Source organism: Leptonychotes weddellii, chromosome 5 (assembly GCF_054177405.1).
Source record: "Leptonychotes weddellii isolate Sample4059 chromosome 5, ASM5417740v2, whole genome shotgun sequence".
Lineage (NCBI taxonomy): Eukaryota > Metazoa > Chordata > Mammalia > Carnivora > Phocidae > Leptonychotes > Leptonychotes weddellii.
Genome location: NC_138373.1, coordinates 68,397,258 through 68,423,938, shown reverse-complemented (window position 1 = coordinate 68,423,938; position 26,681 = coordinate 68,397,258). Strand labels below are relative to the sequence as shown.

General features: G+C 35.5%; 1 protein-coding gene across 14 annotated transcripts in view; it reads left to right on the top strand.

Annotated features, from left to right (window-relative positions):
* The window catches only part of WNK1 (WNK lysine deficient protein kinase 1), a 143,214-nt gene that overhangs the window by 84,342 nt on the left and 32,191 nt on the right, over nucleotides 1-26,681 (top strand). For 9 of the 14 annotated variants that reach the window (XM_081820972.1, XM_081820971.1, XM_081820979.1 and 6 more), the window contains exons 5-9: nucleotides 9,377-9,465; nucleotides 11,244-11,463; nucleotides 12,918-13,251; nucleotides 14,326-14,513; nucleotides 22,477-22,560. In XM_081820972.1, the coding sequence (XP_081677098.1) occupies nucleotides 9,377-9,465; nucleotides 11,244-11,463; nucleotides 12,918-13,251; nucleotides 14,326-14,513; nucleotides 22,477-22,560 (915 nt within the window). Of the gene's footprint in view, nucleotides 1-9,376; nucleotides 9,466-11,243; nucleotides 11,464-12,917; nucleotides 13,252-14,325; nucleotides 14,514-19,135; nucleotides 20,363-22,476; nucleotides 22,561-26,681 lie in introns of all 14 variants that reach the window. The other 5 variants (XM_081820974.1, XM_081820983.1, XM_081820980.1 and 2 more) reach the window with 2 other exon arrangements.

The window sequence follows — 26,681 nt, the reverse complement described above, 5'->3', positions numbered from 1 at the left end:
CATTAACATCATTATGATATGCTTAGTAGTGTAATAAGTTGTCTCTTCTTCCATTCTTTATCCAGTGACATTCAGTAATTTGCAGTTATTAAAATGTGTTTAATGAACTTAAAGTCAAGTTTTAGAGGACAGTGAATGCGCCAACATTTATAATCTTGCTTCTTGCCAATAACCTTGGAAAGTGCTTTACATATACTATCTTAATTTTATCCTGGTAAGTAGATAATATCTTCATTTCACAGATAAGAAAATAGAATCAGAGGTTAAGCGTTTTGTCCCAAGGACATGGAAGAGAAATAGTAGTAGTAATAATAATAATAATAATAATAGTGGTGGTGATGGTGGTGTCAGAAATCAAGCATCTTAACGTGACATTAATACAAACCTTAAAATTTTTTCTTTGCCTGTTTTTGCTGGGTTTTTTTTTTTTTAAGCTTTTATTTATTTAAGGGAGACAGACAGAGAGAGCATGAGCTGGGGGAGAAGGACAGACTCCCCCCTGAGCAGGGAGTCCGATGCAGGGCTCGATCCCAGGACCCTGGGATCATGACCTGAGCTGAAGTCAGATGCTTAACTGACTGAGCCACCCAGGTGCCGCTGTTTTTGCTTTTTTAACTTTTTTTTAGACCTCAAGGGGAAAAAATAGCATAAAAAAAATTAAGGTACACAGACAGCATAAGACTGGTATTACAGGTTTGAGCCCAGTATAGAGGGTTCATGATCCATGTTTAAAGGAGAAAAGCTTCAGTTATCTTGAAAATCTGCCATTGGTAATGAGAAAATCCAAATAAGAGTAGTAATGTCGTTAGCACAATTTTTGTCTGCTGTTAAAAGAATAGAAACTACAATAAGCAATGGCATCAATTTTTTTATATGAAGGATAGTGCACTTGAGGTTGGAGCCACACACAAGCTTTCATGTATCCAGAGAGTAATGAGCCTTGGGGAATCATGAGGTAAACTAATTTCCTTTGATAGAACTAGCTAGATTTGGTAGAGAGTTTGAAGAGGTTTGTTTCCAATGGGATCATAAAGTATGTTCAAATTCCTGTAAACTAATGGTTCATACCAATAAAATCTGGCTGAATCCAGCCTCATAACAACCAAGTTAGAAATAATGGGGATTTTTAATTACTTTGTTTGTGTAATTTGACTTTGTCACTGATTCTGTTAGCCATTGGATTGCAAGGTTTGAACATTCTGTCTGGGAAAAACAGAATTAAAGCAGTTAGGGTGAAATTCCTTTTAGTTTTTTATATAACAGATTAGAGTTTACCCCACTTTTTTTTTTTACAGAAACAAGTGAGGCTGATTCCTGATTAGATAGTGTTTGAAAAATTGAGGAACACTTTGTATTTTTTTCTTTAGCAGCTAGAATTTTTTATGCTATCCCAGAGATCTGAATCCACTGGAATTAGCTGAAAGTGGTTCCTTTATAAATTTTATTCCTGTTATAATCCAATAAATTTGGATTCTACACGTAAAAGAAAACTTTGTGTATCATGGGCTCTATCTTGGGAGCATTTTGCATGATTTTCAGAGGCATTCCATTATACTGTGATTTGATTAATATTAAAGGTTCTTAATCAGACTGTTAATATTAAAACAAACAGTTCTGGGTATCATTCTTAATGTTTTAGATACTAAAGAACAATTGTAAAATCCTTATTTCAGAATTTCTCAAAAAGCTGGGGTTTTTTAGACTCACTGAATGTTGATATATATAATTCATAAGGCATTAGACTATAGACTTAAAAACCAGTGGGATGTAGAGAGATAGTTTCTATATTTAAGTACATTATAGCAATGATGAGTGTCCTGGTATCTTATAAATAACTAACATGCCAAAAGATTCATATATAGATGCTTTGTAGCTGCTGCCTTCTCATTATATATGATTTGTGGTATACTTTGAAAGAAGTGTAGAACTCAGGTGGCTAAAAAAGGGGGGAGTAGAAAGAGTACTCTTGTCAGTGAAAATGTGCACTAAGTATTTGGTGAACAAGTAACCAATTTGGACTTACTTTGGGGAGATAAGAGTAGAGAAGAAGGTGGAAGTTGGATTGTGAGAGTTTTTCACACTAGATTAAGGAAATTAAAAAGGACTGTAACATGGACTAGAAGTAACATTGAACTAGGCATTGTGTGATCTGGTTTCTAGATTTTGCTTTACCATTGCAAGGCCCTTACTATTTTATTCTGGGTGCTGAAGATAATACAGTGTTTCTGGCGGGTATCTAATAATGAGTAGGCTAGACGAGATACTCCATAGATGCCAGTTGAATTAATTAATTCTCGCTTTGAGATGGCATTAATCTCTCTGGGCCAAAATTGTCTCATTTGAACAAGGAGGGACTCTCACTCAGATTCTTTCTAAATCTGTGATCTCATGGCCATCTTTAGATATAGAGAACTTTTAACCAGTTTTGAGTAGTGTGATGTGAGTTAAATGATGTCCAGTGACTGGAAATGGCTAAATGTTAAATGATTAAGTGAGGCTGGATGATTGAGCTGGCCATAATATAAAATACACATTGGAGATGGAGAGAATGGAAACAGTGAAACCCATCTTAAATTGGTTAAGTTTAAAGAGGTGAGGTATTGATAATCTGGACTTTGGTGGTCACAGTTTTTATGCAAAAGAAGCAATGATTTTGAGAAGTAACAAAGAAATTAGTAAAAATCTAATTTTGCCTGGCCAGAGATATTTGACTGTTGGAGGGACAGTTAGGAGTGCTAGTAGCAGAAGTGTTTACCAGTTGCTTTTCTTATGTTTGTTTAAAGAGCTCATAGAGAATAATAGTACTTAAATATTTTGGGAGAAGAAGCATCTAAAAATGACTGTTTTCTATTCTAAATCATGGAAATAGAGATGATACCATTGAAAGAAATGAGGAAATGTAGAGAAAAGCACTGACTTTAAGAGGAATTAGAGCTTAGATGTGTAAACTGTTGTCCATATGTGAATGGTATTTTTATTGTATATGTTGAAAATTCTTATTTTGATATATAGAAAAGACTGGTCTTTATAGATCTAGATATTTGTGCCTACATTATACATTTGTCCAAAAAAACCGATCTCACTGTGGTTTTGTGTGTTGCCCAGCAGTTTTAAAAGCCAAGCAACAAATCACCTGTTTTCTAGCTCTTTCATTTTCATTTAGCTAAGCATAGTCCTAAGCAGGCTTACTCAAACATTTAAGTTAAAGGTAAGGCTGGACCACATTATTGTATTTCTGACCAAGACCTGACATTCTAGACTACCTACTTAGTAGTGATGAATTGTGTTGAACCAGAAATCAGTGGCAACTACTTTAAGATAGCTTGTTAGGGGGCGCCTGGGTGGCTCAGTCGGTTAAGCGTCTGCCTTCGGCTCAGGTCATGATCTCAGGGTCCTGGGATCAAGCTCTGCGGGAAGCCTGCTTCTCCCTCTCCCTCTCCCACTCCCCCTGCTTGTGTTCCCTCTCTCGCTGTGTCTCTCTCTGTCAAATAAATAAATAAAATCTTAAAAAAAAAAAAAGATAGCTTGTTAGAATTAGTAGTCATTTTTTTTAAATAGTTATTTCTATCCTTTAGAAGTATTCCTACCAAATAGCTTCCAAGCCCTTATCTTATGTTACTGTTACTGAATAATTAAAGCCTTAATACCCACTGTCTTGATGGGGACTCCAGCTTACCACATTACAAGGGATAGACTTTATTCTTTTACCCGTAATGACAGTGCATTGAAAAGTGCTTTTTCTCCCATCTTTGTTAATGCCATGAAGAAAAACCTTTCCTTAATCACTAAAGTAGTAGTTATTTGGGTCCATGAGATCTTCCTGGCAAATGCAAATATCTTTAGTTATAAATGCATATTGAGGGGCGCCTGGGTGGCTCAGTTGGTTAAGCATCTGCCTTTGGCTCAGGTCATGATCCCAGGATCCTGGGATTGAGCCCCGCATGGCGCTCCCTGCTAGGCAGGAAGCCTGCTTCTCCCTCTCCCACTCCCCCTGCTTGTATTCCCTCTCTGGCTGTCTCTCTCTCTCTGTCAAATAAATAAATAAAATCTTTTTTAAAAAATAAATGCATATTGAGGCTTTTAATAGAAGGGAAGGGGGAAGAGTAAATTCTTACCAATTCTGTGTACTAATTCACAGCTGTTTATTTTTTTTAATGTACCATGAGAGAGTAGTAAGGCTTTAATATCACCTCTTTTTAAAGTAGGTAAATATTTAAATTAGGTAATTTAGGTAAACTGTTACGCACAGTTTTCAAGCGAGTTTAAGGGATGTGGCCCAGGTTGCACACACACACTTGATATATGAGAAGTACACCTGAGAACCCAAATCTGGTATTGTGATTTCCTTGGACAGTGTTCTTTTGGCTACATATTCAGAGTTTACATTTTGGTTGTTGAGCCATTTTCTTTTAAAAGCACAGTTACAACATGATAGGGGTGAGGGACTGTTTAGATAAATAGATTTCTAGTGTGGGTTTTGATGTCAAGGAGGCAGAACCTGTGGACATAATGGGTGGAGCTTTGACCAAGTAAAAATCTCATTTTGCTTGTTCCGGGATCTGTTGCTTTTGGAGGAAAAGCAGGAGGAGCAGTAGCGGAACAGTTTCCCTGCTGTTCAGCATGTAGGCTTGTTTAAAGGGCCAATCTAGAATAAGTAGATTATTGGCTGAGCAGAGTTAAACTCATGTCTGAGAGTTAGAGAAGCATGGCTAGTGTTAAACAAGAAGCTATGCTTCAGTTTGACTTTGATGTCTGCCTTGCTTATGCTGTAGGCTAATTTACTGTTAATTTCCATCTTATCAATTTCCTCCCTTTTCCTCTGACTGTAACAAGTCTATTTAATCTTTTATGATGGATTTTACAAAGAAAGACTTTTGCTCAGTGTTTGTCATCATAAATTCTCATTGCTGCTGCTGCCCTCAAAAGGATTGTGTAAAGGAGGTGGGTAAGAATTTCTGATATATACAAAAGGTGTATTGTAGCCATTTGGTAATATATGTAGCAATATTAAATTGTTTACTTTAGAATGTTTTTTAAAATACCTGAATTTTTGTGGTTAATTTCCACTACATTTTGTATGAGGAAGAAGGAAGCTTTTCTCAATTCTAAATGGTGAGGAAAGATTTTACTTTTATGAAAGTATAGATAAATGTTACCCTAACACATTTGAACCTGAGCTTTTAAGAAGCAAGTGCTGGCAGTTTTTAAGAGCTAGAATATTGAACCAGAGAATATTATATTATGACTCACTTTTATTTTTCCAGCAGATTAGTTGGCAAGCCATAAGTATATAGAATTAAAAGAAAAACTAAGTCTGTAAAATGCATGTATGTCTTTTTCATTTTTCTTAGTTCAAATCAACATTTTATAAACATATCAACTCTTAGTGTGACTTTGGGGGGAGCCACAATTGTTTCCTTCCTCCCTCCCTCCCTCCCTTCCTTCCTTCCTTCCTTTTTCTTTTCTTTCTTTCTTTCCACTCTAAAATTGCACACAAGTGGCCTTTGTTTTTGTTTTAAGACAATACATAATTTTGGGTGCCTGGGTGGCTCAGATGGTTAAGCGTCTGCCTTCGGCTCAGGTCATGATCTCAGGGTCCTGGGATCGAGTCCCGCATCGGGCTCCCTGCTCCTTGGGAGCCTGCTTCTCCCTCTGCCTCTCTCTCTCTCTCTCTCTCTGTCTCTCATGAATAAATAAATAAAAATTTAAAAAAAAAAAAAAAGACAGTACATAATTTTGTATAAACTCTGAAGTAAATGGATATACAATCGATGCTCAAGAAGTACTTTTGTTTAATGCAGGGAAACATGCTACTCTCCCATGTCAAAAAAACATAACATAGCACTGTTTGCCTAAAGAGAGATCTTGTGAATTACAAAAGTAAGCAAGAATATTTCTAGAGCCAGTGAGTTGCTGGCTGTAGAAGAATGGAGTAAGAGGGTATGTCTCTAACCAGATTTTTCTTATGTGTAAAATATTAGCCCAATTTATCTACCTTAGTACTCTTTTCTTCTGATTTTGTGTTTTTAAATCTCATTCAGAACTAGTGAGCAAAACTTTGCCTTTACTGGTCAGAACTGCACTAGAATAGTACTTAGTGGGGTCAAATCAGGAAATAAAGGAAAGAGGTAACATTAGGATTTTAAAGGCTCTAAGTTGATTGTCTTTGTTGAAGTATATGAACTAAAAGGGAAACAGATGAAGACAAAATTTTATATTATCAAAATACTTTCTCATCATTACTTTGTTCTGTCTGGTGCTTAAAATCATGTTTTAGAGTAATCTACATCATTTTTTAACTTAAAAAATCATCAGTTACCAAAAATATTTTTAAATATATTGAGTTCTTTCATTTCTTAAGAAACCTATAGGTGTGATGAATGTGTCAAAACCTGTACTTGTTTATTTTATTTTTATTTTTAATTTTTTTAAAGATTTTATTTATTTGACAGAGAGAGACACAGCAAGAGAGGGAACACAAGCGGGGAGAGTGGGAGAGGGAGAAGCAGGCTTCCCGCGGAGCAGGGAGCCCGATGTGGGGCTCAATCCCAGGACCCTGGGATCATGAACTGAGCCGAAGGCAGCCACCTAACGAGTGAGCCACCCAGGCGCCTCTGTACTTTTTTATTTTAAGCAGCTTTTTATTATATGTCCCAGGTGACTTTTCTGTAGGTCACTTTCAGGGTTAGTGAGGTTTCATGCTCATTTTTACATTTTGGGGGTCACTTACAGTATACAATCCCCATATATTCTTGCTTCTCAAATGATTCAGAATACTTCTGCTAGATATTTTGATAATCCTGGCTTCTTGATGGTAGCTGACTGGTAGCTGAAATTTCTTCTACCTTTTTCATTATCTAAGTGGGTAACAGTAAGCCGCATTAATCTTTTAATACCAGCTGCTGGTATGTTATATCTCAATTTTATTGGCTACCTTGGCACCTGTAATATGTTTTTTAAGTTGGCAGTGGCATCACAATGTTATATAGCATTGGTATGGAATTTTCTATATTTGAATCTTGAATAGGTTGAGAAAGCAGCTTAACCTAGTAGATTCAAGATGTTACACGATTCACAGTTGCTGGTTTGCTATTACGACATTATATAGCTCATTTGTTCAGCTAGTATTTCTGTTTGTAAGTAGGAATTCCTATTTGTAGAGTAGTGAATGTGAATATGTTTCCATGGGTAGGATTAACAAGAGTATTACTTATTTTTAAGGGTAACAAAGGATAAAAGTAGGTTCACTGTAGATCTTGGTGATTATTTTTCAAGAGAATTCTTTGCTTCCTTTTAACCCTAAGCTTTATTATCTTTGGTGATTGCCTCTGAATTCAAAAGTGACCTTGGGTCAGCAAACTTAATTCAGAGAGCTTTCAGTCTAGATACTACATCTGATTTCAGCTGCTGTGAATATAGGATGGTAAGTTGTACAGATATTATCCCCATTTGCTAGACAAGGAATCTGAAATCATCTTTCCAAGATGCCTGTGCTAAATTGGAACAGAAGAGTCTTCTAATATAATCAGTGCATGTGTGTCTTATTAATATGTAGTTTTACTGCCTGAGGACCAAACTACATACCCCTAAAATATATATGTTTATAGAAGAAGCATTTCTCCTAATCATATTCTATATTTTCTTTAGCCATTTTCCTGTAATATTTGAATTGTCTTTACATGCAAAGGCCAAATATATATTAAGTGTCTAATTTTACCAAAGAACATTCTTTCAGATAATTTTCTGTCAATAGTGAATGTTCTACAAACTTAATGTAAAGTATTTTAGGTTGTTCTTCACATTATGTTTATAAATAGCATCTTTAAAGTTTGCTTTTCTACAGTTTTACATGTTTATTGTTGAACATTAAAAACAAACAAAAAACAAAATCTCTAGTGTTTCTACTACCAGAGAACTTTTAGAGTACGTCATTCATTTTTCTTAAAACAGTTCCTATTTTCTAAAGCCTTAGTTTGAAATACCATACCAGCTTGCTCAATTAAAGCAGCCTTTTGCTTCAGCAGCATTATTTTCTTGTTCTCATTAGAATTATTATATGAAGACAAAGACCAGTTGGGAAAACTTAGCTGGATTTGAAAAATAAGAAGATTGAGGAAGATTGTGACCTTTTAGTCAGTACTTAGAAACTAACCTTTTTAAATACATGGATTTAACTTTTAGGGTCAGCCCTGCTGACACTTCTTTGGTGTAGAAAGTTAGCCCCAGAGGTAGAGATAGACTCCTCCAAATCAGGAGTTTTTAATAATGCAGTTGAGTAATTGATGAGAATTATCCCATCACAACTCCAATATTTAAAGACTTTTTAGTGGTAACCATTTGATGCATTTCATTTCAATCTATGAGAAGTTACATGCATTCCTGTGATTTATCAAATTATTATCATTAATTCTGTTTTAATCTGTCTTGTCACTGAGACTATAGATGATTAAACTTTATATACTATATTCTAACTTTTCTAGTCCCTCTCCCTCATTTTCCATTCCCTGTGTTTTATGTGTTTAGAGACTTACAGTGCCACTTGGGCAGTATATTAGTGCAGCTGCTCCATGTGGTTACTTAGACAAGGTGGGAAGAGAAAATGAGATGTTTTCTCCATATCACCTTTTAGGAGTATTTTGTTACATCTTACATATATTTTCCACACATTGCTGAAATTTTTATTTGCAAAAAATTTACACTTATGAAGATTCTAAAATACTGCTAGGATACTACATAGTATTACATATAATAGCGGTATTGAGATTTCTTCTGAAATTAATTAGAAATCTTGTCTTTTATATGGATCTGATATATCACTTTTCATTTTATGTTTCATATGTACAAGACAATTTGTTCTTCTGTTATCAGGCTAAACCAATCCAAATCCTTAACTCTTATACTTGTTGAGGTTGTTAGAGTACTATGATAATAGAATACCTGCCAAACTAAGCATGTGAATCCATGCCCATTCATGGATTCATTGTTAAATACTGCGTTGATTAATGTGTTAGGGAACAAGTCTGCACAAAAGATCTAACCTTTTAGAACATTTGGCCCTTCTCTTTAGCCAGTAACTTCCTTTACCTGAAACACAGCAGAAGATATGACAACAGCCTCAATTTTTCCTTACCTACATATGGAGGCCATGGAAGTAAGTGACCGCGCTATCTGACTATTTCTTGTTGTTTTCTTGTGGGAGCTAAATTGCTACTACCCAACTCTGACCCTGCAATGGACCAGCTCCTGTAGGCAAATCAGAAAAAAGCCAGGATGGTGAGAGGCTAATCTAATAGAACCTTAAGAGGCAATTCAAAATCAAAGTTCAAAGAACCTGCCTTTATTAATGTGTTTTTGTTACTATTTTTATGTTTCTCAGGGAGTGAAGCCAGCCAGTTTTGACAAAGTAGCAATTCCTGAAGTGAAGGAAATTATTGAAGGATGCATACGGCAAAACAAAGATGAAAGGTAAGTTGCCACTTTTGACTTAGGTGTTGCTTAAAAACGTAAAATGTAATGATATGCTCTAAATACAATACTCAATCTGAAGTGTATTCAGTACTTCACTTGTGTCTCTCTCTATTTATGTCATGTAATATCTTTAAAAGTAGAGTTCTGGGAGTGCCTGGCTAGCTCAGTCAGTAGAGCATGCTACTCTTGATCTTGGGGTGGTGAATTCAAGCCCCCATGTTGGGTGTAGAGATTACTTAAAAAATAAAATAAATTTTTAAAAAAAATCTTAAAGAGTTTTGTCCATTTAAGATAGTATTGAGATTTGATAGAGTGAAATATTGTAAAAATATGGTATGGTAGAGTTCAAGTGAACCAGAACCACCTTAAACATAGTGCTGTATTCAGTGAGAACTACTTCTAAAACATAAACTACTTACAAAGCATCAACATGATTTATAAAATTCAGTAGGGTTCAGTCTCTCTCTGACCAACAGATCTGTACCTAATTCTTTACCCGTTGAATTCTAAAAGGTGAAATAAAATCTTGGCTCTTTAAAATAAGCTCAGCTACACATCTTGATTTGCTGTCATTGTGCCATAATTTTGAAGAGCAAAACATCAGCATTCCTTTCAGTAAAAAGAGACAACTTTGCCCAAAGCTTAGGAGGAGATTTGGCTTAGTCATTTGTACTAATAGGACTTTTCTCAGAGGAGTGGCAAGTATCTGATCTGTCATATAGCTGATTCATCACCCGTTAGGCATGGCAAAGATCCAGTGTCTGTTTTTGAAAAATAATCTACCCACACCATCCCCCCTCACCCTCCAAAAAAGAAAAAGTAGACCAGCCAGTATAAATATAAATTGTAAGTTGAGCATAATCTACCTCCTGAAGAATGTGAGCAATCAGGTATATCAACCAAATTAAAGAATTCCGTATCTTCACTTCTCCGGTCTCCTACTCTTTTCATAACTTTGTTATTTATCTTTAAGGCTGTTTAGTAGAAATTTAGTTTGGGTTTCTAATTTTATATACAGTGTTTGGAAAGGAGAGTCCCTTATCTAAGAACTTTTTTTACTATAAACAAAGGAGTATTTGTTTCCAGTCTTAGAACATATTACTCTGTTTCTTTTTGGATGGTACAGTTTACTAGATTACTGGTATTTTGAAACCATTTATCTAAAGAAGATTATTCCACATTCAGACTTCTTGCCTAGTACACAAATTGTTGAACAAGGAATTGAGAGAATTTATTGTGGTAAATAAAGTTATAGTAGAAGGTAAAGAACTAGAAATCAAAAAACTTATTTTCAAATTTTGATTCAACCATTTGAGGCTTATAACCATGAGCAAGATTTTCACCCTCTCTGAGCCTTTGTTTCCTAATAATCAGGAAATAATATCTCATTGGATGTTGGTCAAGGATCAGATGGGATCATAAATAAGAGGAGTATTTGTTAACTATAAATTCTACATAAATTATGTGGTATTTTGAAGCTATGACATTCTGTATATTACTTGCCATTGTTAGTACATTGTTAACTAATATGAGATTAGATCACTTAGATTAAAAAGTATCGCTTTTAGCTCTTATTTATAAATGATGTTGTATAACTTGAGAGTAAAACTATAATCACTGTTCACATGGAGCAATGTAGAAATGAGTTATAAACTTGGTTTTTTTTACAGTCTTTATTATTCCAAGCATAACAGTTATCAGCCACACTTGAAAATTATGTTTTCAATCTAATGTCATTTTGTTTTGTTTTTGTTTCATTTCCCTCTCTTTGGAAGATATTCTATCAAAGACCTTTTGAACCATGCCTTCTTCCAGGAGGAAACAGGGGTACGGGTAGAATTGGCAGAAGAAGATGATGGAGAAAAGATAGCCATTAAATTATGGCTACGTATTGAAGATATTAAGAAATTAAAGGGAAAATACAAAGACAATGAAGCTATTGAGTTTTCCTTTGACTTGGAAAGAGATGTGCCAGAAGATGTTGCTCAAGAAATGGTAAATTAACATGGATGGAACTAAAGGGTATTATGCTAAGCAAAATAAGTCAGAGAAGGACAAATATCACAAAGATTTCACTCTTATGTGGAATTTAAGAAACAAAACTGATGAACATAGGGAAAGGGAAGGAAAAATAAGATGGAAACAGAGGGAGACAAACCATAAGAGACTCAATTATGGAAAACAAACAGGGTTGCTGGAGGGGAGGTGGGTGGAGGGATGGGGTAACCGGGTGATGGGCATTAAGGAGGGCATTTGTTGGAATGAGCAGTGGGTGTTATATGCCACTGATGAATCTCTGAATTCTACCTCTGAAACTAATAATACACTATATGTTAATTAAGTTGAATTTAAATTTAAAAAATGGTAAATTAGCATTGATCCATCATTTAAAAATTTATGTATATTTATAAACATATTGTTGAGCAAAAAAGTTTATGAAGCAGTGTGGATGGCAGATCTCATTGATAGAAAATTGTGTTGATTAATGGCCCTAAAAGTTATTTGTAATTGAGGAAAAGATATGTACATGTAGATATGTAAGGATGGATAGATGGATGGCTGGGTAGATCTAGAATGCATCCTGAAGTAATGTGAAAGTCTATGAGGTTGAATGACTCCTAATTTATATAAACCTATTGAGTTAGAATGACAAGTTATATTTTCTAAATATCGATACATTTGATGAGTCATTTGGATACACTCTATAAATACATAATGAATTGTTTTTACTTTGAGGGAGTTTTCAAGATCAGTTATTAGTAGGCAGCCTTTGATGAATCACTTTATGAAGTATATCCAAAAGGTGACTTTTCAGAAAAGAAAGACTTCACCAATTTTATGCTTGCGATAGTGCTTAAAATAGCCAGTTAATATGCAGAGATACTCATAGAATATCTCTACTAGAATTTCTAAGAACTATTCAGTAGAAGTTGCCTCTGAGAAGGGGTTGGGTATGAAAGAGATACTTATTTTAATTGGTAGTTTTTTATACCTTTAGAGATTTGTGTGTGTATGTTTTTTTAACTTTCATGTATTGATCACAATTGTTTTATCTGGTTAAGTTGTTGCCTAGGGAAAAGAAGTAAAAACAACACAGGTTAATATTAATAGTTACATGTGAGCAGGAAATAGAGTGACTAGAATAAAAGGAGCCTTATTGTTTTATTGTTGTAAGAAGTGAAGGTATAACTACCTTGAGTTTCTACAAAGTTTCTACCTTGAGTTTCTACAAAGATGATGGCACCCATCCCGTAAGTATCTACAAAAAAGGTTGAGAAATGCATAATACAGACAAGTAATTTCACAGTTTGGTTAAGACCAGTCATTGGAGAGGTCTTTCTCTTCCCCTTTCTTCCTACTTTTTCCCCAAAGGTGCCTTTTTTGTTTTATATTTGGTTTGTTTTCTTTTGATATCGTACTGCTTCCTAATGCACTCTTTTATCCTGTAGGTAGAGTCTGGGTATGTCTGTGAAGGTGATCACAAGACCATGGCAAAAGCCATCAAAGATAGAGTGTCATTAATTAAGAGGAAACGAGAACAGCGGCAGTTGGTGCGGGAGGAGCAAGAAAAAAGAAAGCAGGAAGAGAGCAGTCTCAAACAGCAGGTAGAACAGCAATCAAGTACTTCCCAGGCAGGAGTCAAACAGATCCCGTCTGCCAGCACTGGCATGCCTACTGCTTCTACCACTTCAGCTTCAGTTTCTACGCAAGTAGAACCTGAAGAACCTGAGGCAGATCAACATCAACAACTACAGTACCAACAAACTAGTATATCTGTGTTGTGTAAGTATTTTGGGAAGTGCACAAGTATGCTAAGGATACTCCTAATTGACTTCTCATCTTCTTGTTCATCATTTTGCACTGGCCTCTTGGTTTGAAACATGAATTCACCATATAATAAGAAATTTGAGGGGCGCCTGGGTGGCTCAGTCATTAAGCATCTGCCTTCAGCTCAGGTCATGATCCCAGGGTCCTGGGATCGAGCCCCGCATTGGGCTCCCTGCTCAGTGGGGAGCCTGCTTCTCCCTCTCCCACTCCCCCTGCTTGTGTTCCCTCTCTTGCTGTGTCTCTCTCTGTCAAATAAGTAAAATCTTAAAAAAAAAATTGAAATGATCACCATCTACTTTTTGTTTCTATTCTAACATCCATCACTAATAGACTAGAAGGACAGAACAGTAAGGAAATGTGATCAGGATATAAAATAATTTTACAGGTTCCAACATCTTGGAAGTTCCAATTTGTAGATTTTTACTTTTCATAGTTCCTTAAAATAAAATGTAATCATGAAACTAGTATTACACTGTATGTTAACTAACTGGGATTTAATTACAAACTTTTTTAAAAACTTAAAATCTACAAAAATAAATAAAATGAAATGTAACTAATAATGAAAAATGAACAAGTTTATCTTACCTATTTGTAATTGAACCTGTTAGTCTGGTTCAGCTTTTTTTTAGCAATGCTGAATAACATACAAACTAGAAATGAATGAGGTTGTTAGTTTTTTATTGAACTATCTGCTTAATACAAAGAATGCACTGGTCTCCAAAGTTAAGACTGATGGCTTACTGCATTCCATTTTATTTCCCTTATTCTTCAGGTAATAAGATTCTATGATAGCCATGAAGGTTTGTTTGTTTGTTTTTTTTAAGACATCCTTTTTTGCCATATGGATCCTTCGTGTTTTTAAGCATAGAAATCTACTTAGTTAAAAACTAGTATTCATGTTTTATTTAGGTCAGGTCTTTGCGAAGAAAATACTAATTAACCCTAAAGTCATGGGTTTGTGATGGGAAAATATAAACTTCCCTTTTGTGATTTGTCTCTCTGTTTTGTGACAATTTATTTCTCCTTCAGCTGATGGAACGGTTGACAGTGGTCAAGGATCTTCTGTCTTCACAGAATCTCGAGTGAGCAGCCAACAGACAGTTTCATATGGGTCCCAGCATGAACAGGCACATTGTACTGGCACACTCCCAGGGCATACAGCTTCTGTTGTCCAAGCACAGTCTCAGCCCCATGGGGTCTATCCACCCTCAAGTGTGGTAAGTAACTGCATAAAAGAGTGTAAGCCTATAATGAGAGCCAATAGATGTATGTTAAATTCATATTCTTTGTACTATCCAAGTAATAACATGAGTCTGAAGTAGAAAGTGTAAATGGTATATTTCTGAAGGAAATAGGAGTACAATTAGAGTAGTTCTGGCAGGCTAGGACATAAACATTACTGTGTGAGAATTAGCTAAAATTCGTATGTGAAGAAACTATGTACAAGATTTAGACTAATCTGCATTTGATTAAAGGTAATGCTCTCTTTAGCACTTTAGAGTTGAAACTGTTCAAAACAGCATTAGTTGGACATACAGATGATTTGGAGGTGGGCACAAGGAGACTTTTCAAAAGCTTACTTACTAAAAGATTACTGAGCATTTTTTGTAAGATTTCTTACTGTATAAAACAAAGGTAAGACGTTCAAACCATTATAGAATGCTGCATGTGAGTACTTCAGAGTGAAGGAATCCTTTATTTGTATGACCATTTAATTTAGCGCTTGTGTTTAGTTAACCATTAGTTGCTATGCGTGTTCCTGCCTTAAAGTCTGTGTTGGACACAAATTCCTTCCCCAGTATACATTCATTTGCTTTTTCTTTTTATTTGGAATTGTTTTATTACAGATTTATTTTCAGAATCAACTTACGGAGATTATTTCTTGAAATATTTTATGCATTTATATATACATAAACACACACACACATAGCCCCATCTTTTACATTAGCCATTTTTGCTTCTCATATAGAAAATGTTAAAATAGATCTCAGGTAATACCCTATTTCTTTTGTTGACCCTCCGTGAAGTCTTCAGAGATAAATAAAGTACATCATCTGCCTCAGGAAAGAATTGGAGAACAACTGGTCACTGTATAGCACTTGTTTAGTGAGATCTTTAAGCAGATAGATTTTTTTCTTTCTCAGAAAGCTTTTAAATCTGAGTGTTACGGAACTTCTCTTCATTAAATGAAAATCTTTCTCAAGAAAATATTTCTGCTTGCTCTGTTCTTTTATCCTACAGCTTGAAATAAAAGATGTTTTTATGTTTCAGAGTCCCATTCATCAGTCTTGAGATGAATGGCCACAGTAATACAAACTACTAATACACTGTTTTAACAGTCTACTTTTCTGACCTTTAAAATAATTAGGTAGGGTAGAAGAACTTATAAAAACTATGTAGATGTATTTCTTTGTTCTGACATATTATTTGTCAGCATTCATATCCGTTTCTACTATTGTTCTAATTGATTTTTTGTGGATCATAATAACTAGATTTTTTAAAAACTAATCTCTTGGCTTCCCTTATCACTGGTGTCTGTATTTTAGAAAAGGAAATAGAATGATCGTGAAGATTTTAAATATTTGAGCCACAAACATCCTGTATTTATTGATGCTCTAGAGGACTGTTAATGACGGCCTTGCCTTTTAATTTTCTGTGGAGGTAGCATGAAAAGAGTTATCAAATATTGAGGATTTTTTTAATCTTATGATTCCATTTCTTTCTTATTCCAGAAAGAATTTATTGTGGCTTACAATAATATATCAATGTGGAATATAGAAAAATTAGAGTAAAAAAGAAACAAGGGTGGAGAAAAATAGAACCAGGAATGAACTAAGTACGATAAGTATACTGATACTTTCGTACTTGCTACTGGTATTTGAGCCACAAATTTGGCTCAAAGCATTCTGTGCAGCCAATTTTGGAAAAGAAAACATGATTAGTGACACAGTTCACAATACCTAAAGGAAAATAACGAGTTTGCTCAGGATAACCTTACAGTATTAGGTGTACTGCTTTTTTGTAGCTATATTAAAATTTTTATGTTAAGGTGCCTCAGACTTTATAAACCTAAGTTGAATCTCTCATATGCCGAAAAATTGTTAAAGTTACTCTTTAGAGATTCACATTTAAGATAATTTTCCATTCACTACTTTAGTAAAACTACAGAATGTGTCTATATCTATCGCTCATTACCTCTAGAAAACTAATGCTTTTCCTACTAGAAAATGACTTTCTACCCTCTACAGATAAAAATAGGAAGTGGAATAAATAAAATACTCTGAGCCAACAACTTTTTTTAGTCTGATGCCTTCTAAAATAGAATTGAAAAAGGTTTTCTGAGGTTTCCAGAGTTCCTGCAAAGTAATCCAGTCATAAAGTCTTCTACACCTTATAATAATAAGTTTGCAGAAAACTGCAAGCCAATGTTCATTGTATTCCCTGTTCTACTACCTCAGTCAGTCGGCCATTCTTATTCATACATTCATAACAATTGATGTTATTTCAGAATATTTAGGAAGAGAATTGATCATTATCATGGTTGTTGATACCCTGTACTTGACCAACAGTATAGAGAGAATAGTTGTGATCGGCCAGTTGTGCTTTGTGGAATTATACCTCTCTTCAAAAAAATTGGATTTGTGGGATTGGGGGAGGATGGAACACTTCTTTATGTCAGCTATGCCCTATTTTCATTGTACATTTGGTTATTTTGTTTTCAAAGTACTGTGTTTTCATGTATGTGTTTGTTTTCTGTTTAGCCTCGTCGTGGCCGTAGCATGTCGGTTTGTGTTCCCCATCTTTCTGCTGTTCCCTCTCTGTCCCGCATCTCTCCCAGTGCTCCTTCCACCCCACCACCAGTGCTGTCTGCACCTCTTTCTCCTTCCCTCCTTCGGATTGCCCCTGAGGAAACTTTTGCCGAAAAGCTTTCTAAAGCATTGGAGAGTGTCCTGCCTATGCACTCTGCCTCTCAGCGCAAGCACCGACGCTCCAGCCTGCCTTCCCTCTTTGTCAGTACTGTATGTAACCATAAACTTCCTGACAAATGAAAATTTATTGCCAGTGAATACATCCAGGCATCAAGAATTTTAATAAAAATTAAATAAATAAAAGGACTACACTTAGTAATATATTATGCTTTTAGGATACCTGTTCTTCCTATAGAAAACTTTTTTGTTACAAGGCTTTAAGGAGGGGAAAAAAAAGCAAGGAGGTAGTGAGAGAGAATGCTAATAACACCCTGGGCACATATGAATATGTACACAATAAAATTTAGCTTTCATTATATTCTCCTATCCCCAACTGACCTATACAAATCCTTGCATTTTCATATATTAGTGAGGAATACATACTACTTCATTTTAAATTCGTTGGCTTAATCAAAAGCAAATTTTCTCTTTATCAGAAATTAACCCAAATATATTTTCTCTTCACTTTATTCTAAAGAGACATTCATGAAGCTGGATGAGTCCATTTTTTCCCCATAGTGAAGAGTAATTAAAGAGTGAAAGTTGGTTTTTAATTTGTTAGCTGTTTAAAATGATGGGTTGGCAAACTAAAAGGCCATATGTTCCCTCGTGGAAATTTTTCTTAGATTGAATAAGGTGGGATCTTGACCCTAATGAATACATTAGATACACATGTAGTACATAAGATTTTCTTAGGCCCCATTTATATCTATAAAAGATCTGTCTTTTAAAGTTTTATTAAACACTGTGGGACCTTGCTGCTGCTTTTCCAGATAGAGAATATAGTTATTATTCTGATACAGTAATACCAATATCTGCAGATTTTTACTTAAGAGAGTGAGTAACTATATAGTATTTTATGGCTTTGGCATTCTCCTTGAATAAACAGTAAAATGGAACATTCTGGTTTGAAATAAAGGCCCTCTTTTAGCTGTTGTGAAGAAGTAACAGTTAAGCTATTTTACTAATTTGATAGGGACCATCCGTACTAAAAGAATGAAACCAATCTACTCTTTTTAAAAAGAGTCCGTGAAAGTACACTGTTTGCATTTGGCAAGGTAGGATTCTAAATTTAGAGTCTATGTCTAGAACTGCCTCTAAATAAAAAGTGCTATTAAATCAGTGTTCATTATAGTATCCTTTTCACTTGATTTGAACACCAAATTACTCAACCCTTAACTAGGATCAGAAAAGTGGACATTTAGTGATTTGGCATCTGCAACATGTTTCATGTAGCAAAAGTTAACTGCATCTAGTTTGGGATAGATGGGAAAAGGACATTACTGTCAGTAGTCAGTAGTGTGTTTTTTGCTGTCCACCAAAAATACCTCTTTTCTAGTTAGAAGGCATACTATTAGTTGATAAGAAAATAACACTGGAGCCTCTAGCACAGCACCAGATAATAAGAAGATAGAGTATAGGAAAACTTTGTATTGCAGGTTAAATTGAAGTATCTTCCATTTTAAAAATGTTGGGATTATATTGTCTTATTGTCTTCACTTAACTCTTACTATTTTAACTCTTTTTCCACTCGTGTAATTTACATTAAATCTTAAGAGTGAGCATATTAATTGGGGGTAAAAACAGAATAGACACTTAGAAAGTTCTTCCATTTCCTTTGAGAGAGGATGTTGTGGAAAAGCAGCTCTTACCTAACGCAAAGAGTCCCACAGACTAATTTTACTGACCCTGGATGTATTTAATGGATTTTTACTATGCACATAATTTCCATAAGCATTGTTATTTCTTTATTAATTATAAATTTGGTGTAACCATTTCATACGGTTACACAGAGCTACCCAGTTTTGCATGTCTTACTGTAATTTCACATATGAATGTATGAATTACTTGTCTTATTCATGTTGATACAGCCTCAGTCCATGGCGCATCCGTGTGGGGGGACCCCAACATACCCAGAATCACAGATATTTTTCCCAACTATTCATGAACGTCCAGTTTCTTTTTCACCACCTCCCACCTGTCCACCGAAGGTGGCCATTTCCCAGCGGCGTAAGAGCACCTCCTTCTTGGAAGCCCAAACTCGCCACTTCCAACCCCTGCTGAGGACTGTTGGCCAAAATCTTCTTCCACCTGGTGGCAGCCCAACTAACTGGACACCAGAGGCCGTAGTTATGTTGGGCACTACAGCCAGTAGGATAACTGGAGAGCCATGTGAGAAACAGGTCCATCCTATGTTTGAACCAACTCAAGTTCACGGTGACTATAGACCTGGACTAGTACTTCCAGAAGAAGCTCACTATTTTATTCCTCAGGAAGCAGTGTATCTAGCTTACCAGGCCCAGGTGACAGAACAGTATGAGGGTATTCCATACAACTCACCAGTACTGTCAAGTCCTATGAAACAGATACCTGAACAGAAGCCAGTACAAGGGGGCCCTACCTCAAGTTCTGTCTTTGAATTTCCATCTGGACAGGCTTTCCTGGTAGGACACCTTCAGAAGTTAAGATTAGATTCTGGATTGAGTCCAGGATCTCCCCTCTCTAGTATTTCTGCACCTATCAGTACAGATGCTGCACGTTTGCAGTTTCACCCTGTCTTTGTTCCTCATTCTGCGCCCGCTGTGTTAACTCGTAACAATGAGAGAAGCAATTGTGTATTTGAGTTTCATGTTCACACTCCAAGCTCCTCTTCAGGAGAAGGAGGAGGAGTTTTACCTCAGCATGTTTACCGAAATCGACAGGTTGCAGTGGACTTGAATCAGGAAGAACCACCTCCTCAATCAGTTGGATTACACGGCCGCCTACAGCCTGTGACTGAAGAACAGCGTAATTACCATGCCCCAGAATTGACCGTTTCTGTGGTAGAGCCTATCGGACAGAACTGGCCAATAGGAAGCCCAGAATATTCCAGTGATTCCTCACAAATTACTTCTTCAGACCCCAGTGATTTTCAGTCACCTCCCCCTACAGGGGGAGCAGCTGCACCTTTTGGCTCTGACGTCTCGTTACCCTTTATCCGTCTGCCTCAGACAGTGTTCCAAGAATCCCCACTTTTCTTCTGTTTCCCCCAAGGAACCACATCTCAGCAGGTTTTATCTGCCTCATTTTCTTCAGGAGGATCTGCACTCCATCCACAGGTTATAGGAAAACTTCCACAGTTCTTTTAAACTACCCTACTATGCATCATTACATTTAAGTTTTCTATCCCTCCTTTCCATTTATAAGGATTATTTTTAATTTTATTAGTAGAGTTTCTCCTTTTGGGGGGGGATTATAAACTACTTGTATATAAGAACAAAATATGAGAGAGAAGCTGCCTCGTTTACCTATAATGTGCGCAAACCCTTGAAAAAGAGAACACAAAAACTAGAATTTTAAGCACTCGTCAAAATCAGTTCTATTTGTACATAGAATAATTTCAACTTGTAGTGAAAATGTAAATGGCTGTAGAGTTAACTCCTCATTGATTATTTATAAATGCTAATGTGAAGTATTTCTTTCTCCCTAGAACAAACATGACTAGTTTTTTAAAAAATAGAAAGGATAACCTCTTTTTTCTGTAAAACGAAAAGAATGGAAAATGGGAAATTTTTTTAAGACTATTAAGAATACACAAAATTTTCGTAAGTGTGGAAGAATCTTGAAAGACAGAAAGGAAACATCTTAAGAATATAGGAACAAATGAAAATGCCTTTTAAAATGGCATCATTTGAACAAGTCACTGTATATGTCCAAATAAAATATTAATCCATAAAATTGACTGATTCTAATTTTTAGCAACAAAGTTATAATCTAGTGTGGGTGGTGGGTTTTTTGTTTTTGTTTTTGTTTTGTTCTTTAAGAATTTGTGATATGTGTTGCAAGCTAAGAAACATATCTCAGGCCTTGGTTCCTTCCTCAACAAATTAAATTTTGTTATTTATATATATGGGTGTATGTACTCTCTTGTGAATAAAGACAAAGTAATGAACATAATAGAATTCAACAAGTGGAGTCAGTATTAACTATTTCATATATTCCATATATTTTATCAAATATATAAATCTTAACAAAATCAATATAGGAGTCTTTCCAATTATATATTCAAGGCATCATTTGGATCTTCTAAATTTTCCACTCTTACAAAGTATTATATGTTCTTGATACTTCCTTCCTATGTTCTTCCCTCATAAGGGGAATAAACTACCCCAAAAGTGTACATAAAATATCAGTTATTTAGAATAGTTCTAAGAAGCAAAAAGATCCAGAAACTTGAAAATTATGCTGCATGGTATAAAATTACACTGCATGCAGGGTACTCATGTTAATGCAGTAGTTGTTAGCCTGTACTGTAAATCCTAATGCACTGCCAGCCATTCTTCTTTAAACATTCCAAAGTGAAATATCAGGTGGTTAATTTACAAACCTACTGCAGGAAGAATGTATACTTAGTAGTAGTTAAGATGAGTAGAATGTGATGTCAGATCCAAGTAAGCTTTAGAGAAACCCCTCTAGACTGAAATGGAACACCAAAGGTGGTGGGCCTTTTCATTTCCTTACCTTACTATATAAAATCCTGTATTCATTTCTCACTTTCTCATTTATCTTAACTTAGACAACTTCTAGGTCAGGGTTTCTCAAATTCATCACTACTGATATTTTAGGTTGGATAATTCTTTGTTGTGGGTTGTGGTTCTGTGTTGCAGGATGTTAACAGCATCCTTGGCTTCTAATCATTAGATGTCTATAGCAGTCACCTCCCTCAGTTGTGACAACCAAATGATCCCTGGGAGGGCAAATAACAGGTTTTTTACATTTTTGGTAAAAGTCACCATGGCCCTACAAAGAAGTAGCAAAAGGAACCAAATTAGCATTATCAAATACCCTTTTGTCTTCAATTGTTCAGATATGGAATTTTTTCACATCGGTAGTCATACTACTATTTTCCTAATTATTATATTTTCAGTAAGAATTTTATTATGAATTTTAGTATTTTGGCCAGGTAAAATTATAGCTGGAGCACAGCAGTAGTAGGTTTTAACCATCAGTGGTTTTTGTGTGGGATCAGAATATGCTCTGTGATGTAATCCTTCTCTAACCTTTTCTTACAAAAGATGCCCCAGTGGTCTCTCCCATACATACTTAATCAAGCTAATACTTTATTTTGCTCAAGCACACTTTCAGGAGTTTAAATATTTATTGCAAAAGCCTGACCTCTCTATATACTTACGTAGTGCTTCGCTAATTTGTTGTATTCACTTCTTTCCTTCAGGCACAGGGGCAAAGCCAGGGTCAACCATCCTCAAGTAGCTTAACAGGGGTTCCATCTTCCCTACCCATACAACATTCTCAGCAGGTGAGAACAACTCATTGCTACATTTTATGGATTAACAGTAGCCAAAACACTGTTTAACATCTTCTCATGAATTAGATTCCTGATGTAAATAAAGGCTTGCTATGTTTTTGAAAGAAAAATCAAGAGGCATAACATTTCTTGTGTTCTTGTGTTTCTAAAAAGATTTTAGAAAATCTTTTTTGTTTAATGTATTTTTAAACTACTAAATTAGACATAGCATTGAAATTCAAAGGAATCATTGTTAACTGATAAATTATTCATCTGCCATCTGAAATAGATGATTCTACACATAATTTAACAATACAGAGAATATCAATTTTGTTTTTATATTTGTGACTTACCCTTCTATGAGCATTTTGCCATTGCTTTCATTGTATTTGACTCTACTAATGCTAAACTCCTATTTAATTATTTCTAATCTGTGGGATGGGATATAAGATTTTATGCTAAGAGAAGCTGAACAACTACTTTAGGAACTTTTTAAACATTGCTTAAACTTTTGGTTTGGGGAATATAATCCCCAGGGTTCAAGGAGCTCAAAAAATTAGTACAGTGTTGATGTATTCAACAGCAGAACTACTAATTCTAAAATTAAACATCTGTAGTTCAGTACTGATATTAGTTAATAGTAATTATTTGCATGGGAATAATGCTTTTTTGGTACTATTGAATATTTATTAACTGTTTCAAATAAAATCTATAGTCACTACATGTGTCATAAAAACTTCCTGATGAACTATTTCATTGATAGTTCCCTACGAAGTGTGTCTTCCAACCACCAAATCATAAATTAGTTTCTCTATTAATTTTTTTAAACAACACTTTTAATTCTTATTACAAAATAGTCTCCTTCTAGTCCAGCATGTGATCATACAGTCATTTGATTCTAGTTTAAGATTAAATGTTCCTTGTACAGGATTAGTTTGGTTATATGTTCATTTATTTGGTGACCCAACAGCCCTGTCTTCTAGAATTTGCTTTGTCTTGCTTTTGTTCTTTCAGAGAAGTAGCAGAATCTGTATATAATTATAGTTAAATTTGAGTAGTCATATTTTTGCCAACCTTAACAAATTCTATTTTAATTGTTATTAATAATCCCTAATAAGAATACAAACTAAGGGGCCCCTGGGTAGCTCATTCAGTTAAGCATCTGACTCTTGATCTCAGCTCAGGTCTTGATCTCAGGGCTGTAAGTTCAAGCCCTGCATTGACTCCATGGTAGACACGAAGCCAACTTAAAAAATAGAATACAAATTAAAAGTTACATAAAGATGTTTGAGGACAGAAGCACTATCATGGATACCACTGTCCTCGTTTGTTTATCTTTGGACACAGGCCAACACTAATAAACTGAGCAAATTTAAGTGTGTGCTCTGTTTTTCCTTTTCCAAAGGAATTTCTTATATATCTTATATGTGGGCATATATATGTATACTTACTAGCAAATAAAGATACTAGTTCATTGGTAAGAAAAATATGTGGGGGTAAAGGAGGGCAATGTGGTGGTAAAGGAGGGCAATTCCATAAAGGTCAGGCTAAAAGAATTAGTTGACTCTTCTGGGAAAAAAATGTAAATGTGGCTATTGCTATATATAATACAAAATTTATGTGTCAGTGATGCTTTTTTAAGATAGTTTTATTTTGTGAATTATTTTAAATATAGGATGGTATTTGAGTAGAACCATAAAACTGAGCCCTCAATTTACATAAATATATGCAGTCTAGAATACTTCACTTTTTCAGGATTACATAGCCAGTAAATGGATAGAACTAAAAACTACAAGTCAGAATTCAACATTTCTAGAATAGTGAGGGTTTTTTGGTATTAAGGTTCTACAGGGACTTCTGATTCTGCAGAGGTGCTCAAGAAGCTGCATTTATTTGTTTCAGCTACTGAGGTTTCATGTATATTTTTAAAAAGGTTGTAAGCCCTTTGTACTATATGGGTAGGCAGAGGGAGAGGGAGAAGCAGGGTTCCTGCTGAGCAGGGAGCCCAGTTTGGGGCTCGATCCCAGAACTCTGGGATCACAACCTGAGCTGAAGGCAGACACTTAACCAACTGGGCCACCCAGGCGCCCCAGGTGTTTATTTTTAGAGGTGAGTTTCACTTTACATACTATCAGTTTCCAACCCCATCTTAGGAAACTGTATCTCTAATTTTATTAGAGTGAGGAAAGAAAAGTACTTTAGCTAAAATTTATTTTATTTCATGGGTTTCTGGAATGTAACCAATAAGGGATTGCTTTTTTCATGTTTTTTATCAAGAGTCCTTTCCAGTGCTATGCTGTATCTTAATGAGGTACCAAAAAATAGCTTCCTCCTACTAGAAAACTTAGTATTTCTTTGCCATATGCCATATAGGCCGTAACCCAGCTTACTTAATAATTTCTTCCAAAGGGTCTATCAAGATGGACCGATCAGATATCATTACTTTCAGAGGAGCCTAAATAATCTAGTAAACATATCTGTCAACTCCTACAAAACAAATAAGTGTGGGGCGCCTGGGTGGCTCAGTCGTTAAGCATCTGCCTTTGGCTCAGGTCATGATCCCAGGGTCCTGGGATCAGGCCCCTCATCGGGCTCCCTGCTCAGTGGGAAGCCTGCTTTTCCCTCTCCCACTCCCCCTACTGTGTTCCCTCTCTCGCTGTGTCTCTGTCAAATAAATAAAAAAAATCTTTAAACATAAAAAAAACAAATAAGTGTAGTAGGTAAGATTATATTCAATGTGCAAAGCACTTTGCCTATATTTTTATTTAATTCTTATATGAACCCTATAAGTATACTGTTACTATTTTCATTGTGCAGATGGGAAGGCTGAGATAAAATCTGGAAAAGAGTAATTTATCCAAGCTTACACAACTTATGAGAGGTAGAAACAATTTAAATCCAAGTTGCCTAACTCCACAACTCACCGGTTAACTACATCCCATTTATGACATAAAAAGAGGTAAATTACATCACTTTCATGCAGGGAGGGAGGATATCAAGAAGGCTTTATGAAAGCGATAGCATTTTTTTTTTTTTAAGATTTTATTTATTTGACAGAGAAAGACACAGCGAGAGAGGGAACACAAGAAGAGGGAGTGGGAGAGGGAAAAGCAGGCTTCCCGCCAAGCAGGGAGCCTGATGCAGGGCTCAATCCCAGGAGCCTGGGATCATGACCTGAGCCAAAGGCAGACACTTAACAACTGAGCCACCCAGGCATCCCAAGAGATAGCATTTAAACTGGACTCTGATTATACATTAAACTCAGATGTAAGAAAAAAGAATATTCTAGACCAAAAGGGAAGTGGGAGGGACAGTGTAAGCAAGAGAAAAAGCACAAAGGTAGAAAAATTTAAGACAGAAACAAACCTTTTAGTTCAGTTTAGCTAGAACATAAATAAGTGAATATAAGGTTCATAGAAGAACTGTTTGAGTCCAAATCTTGATGTAAGCATGGGGTGAGAGAGGTAATCATATGCCCATATATAATGGAATTTTTTTCCTCAGATTTTCCCCTTTCCCTTAATAAGGAAGGAAATCAGCATATATTTAAACCTTTATCATACTTCTATATTACAGGCTTTCACTGTCCTTTATTTTGAACAATAACCAAAAAAAAATGTTAATGGAATAAAATAAAACATGAAAACACATGCGTCTGTAAGGACCTTAAAGTAGTATATGTAGTTGGAAATGTTTATAGACAGTATCTGACAGAATTGGTTTTAAAATAAAAGCCAAGAAGTTAAACATAGATTTGGTCCTTATTCTTAGGAGAACAACTTGACTATTCCAGGTGCTGTATGTCATTGTAAACAACTTGCTTAAAGATCATTTTAAGGAGTTAATACAAAGATTACATGAATATAAACCTGTAAGACAAAAGCAAAAAAAAAAAAAAATCCAGCTGTCCTAGTATTTTTTAAGATTTATTTATTTATTTTAGAGAGAGAGAGCAGGACTAGAGAGGGGCAGAGGGAGAGGAACAGAATCTCAAGTAGACTCCTCACCGAGTGCAGAGCCTGCTGTGAGGCTCAATCCCATGACCCTGAGATCATGCATGACCTGAGCTGAAATCAAGAGTCAGACACTCGGGCACCTGGGTGACTCAGTCGGTTAAGCGTCTGCCTTCGGCT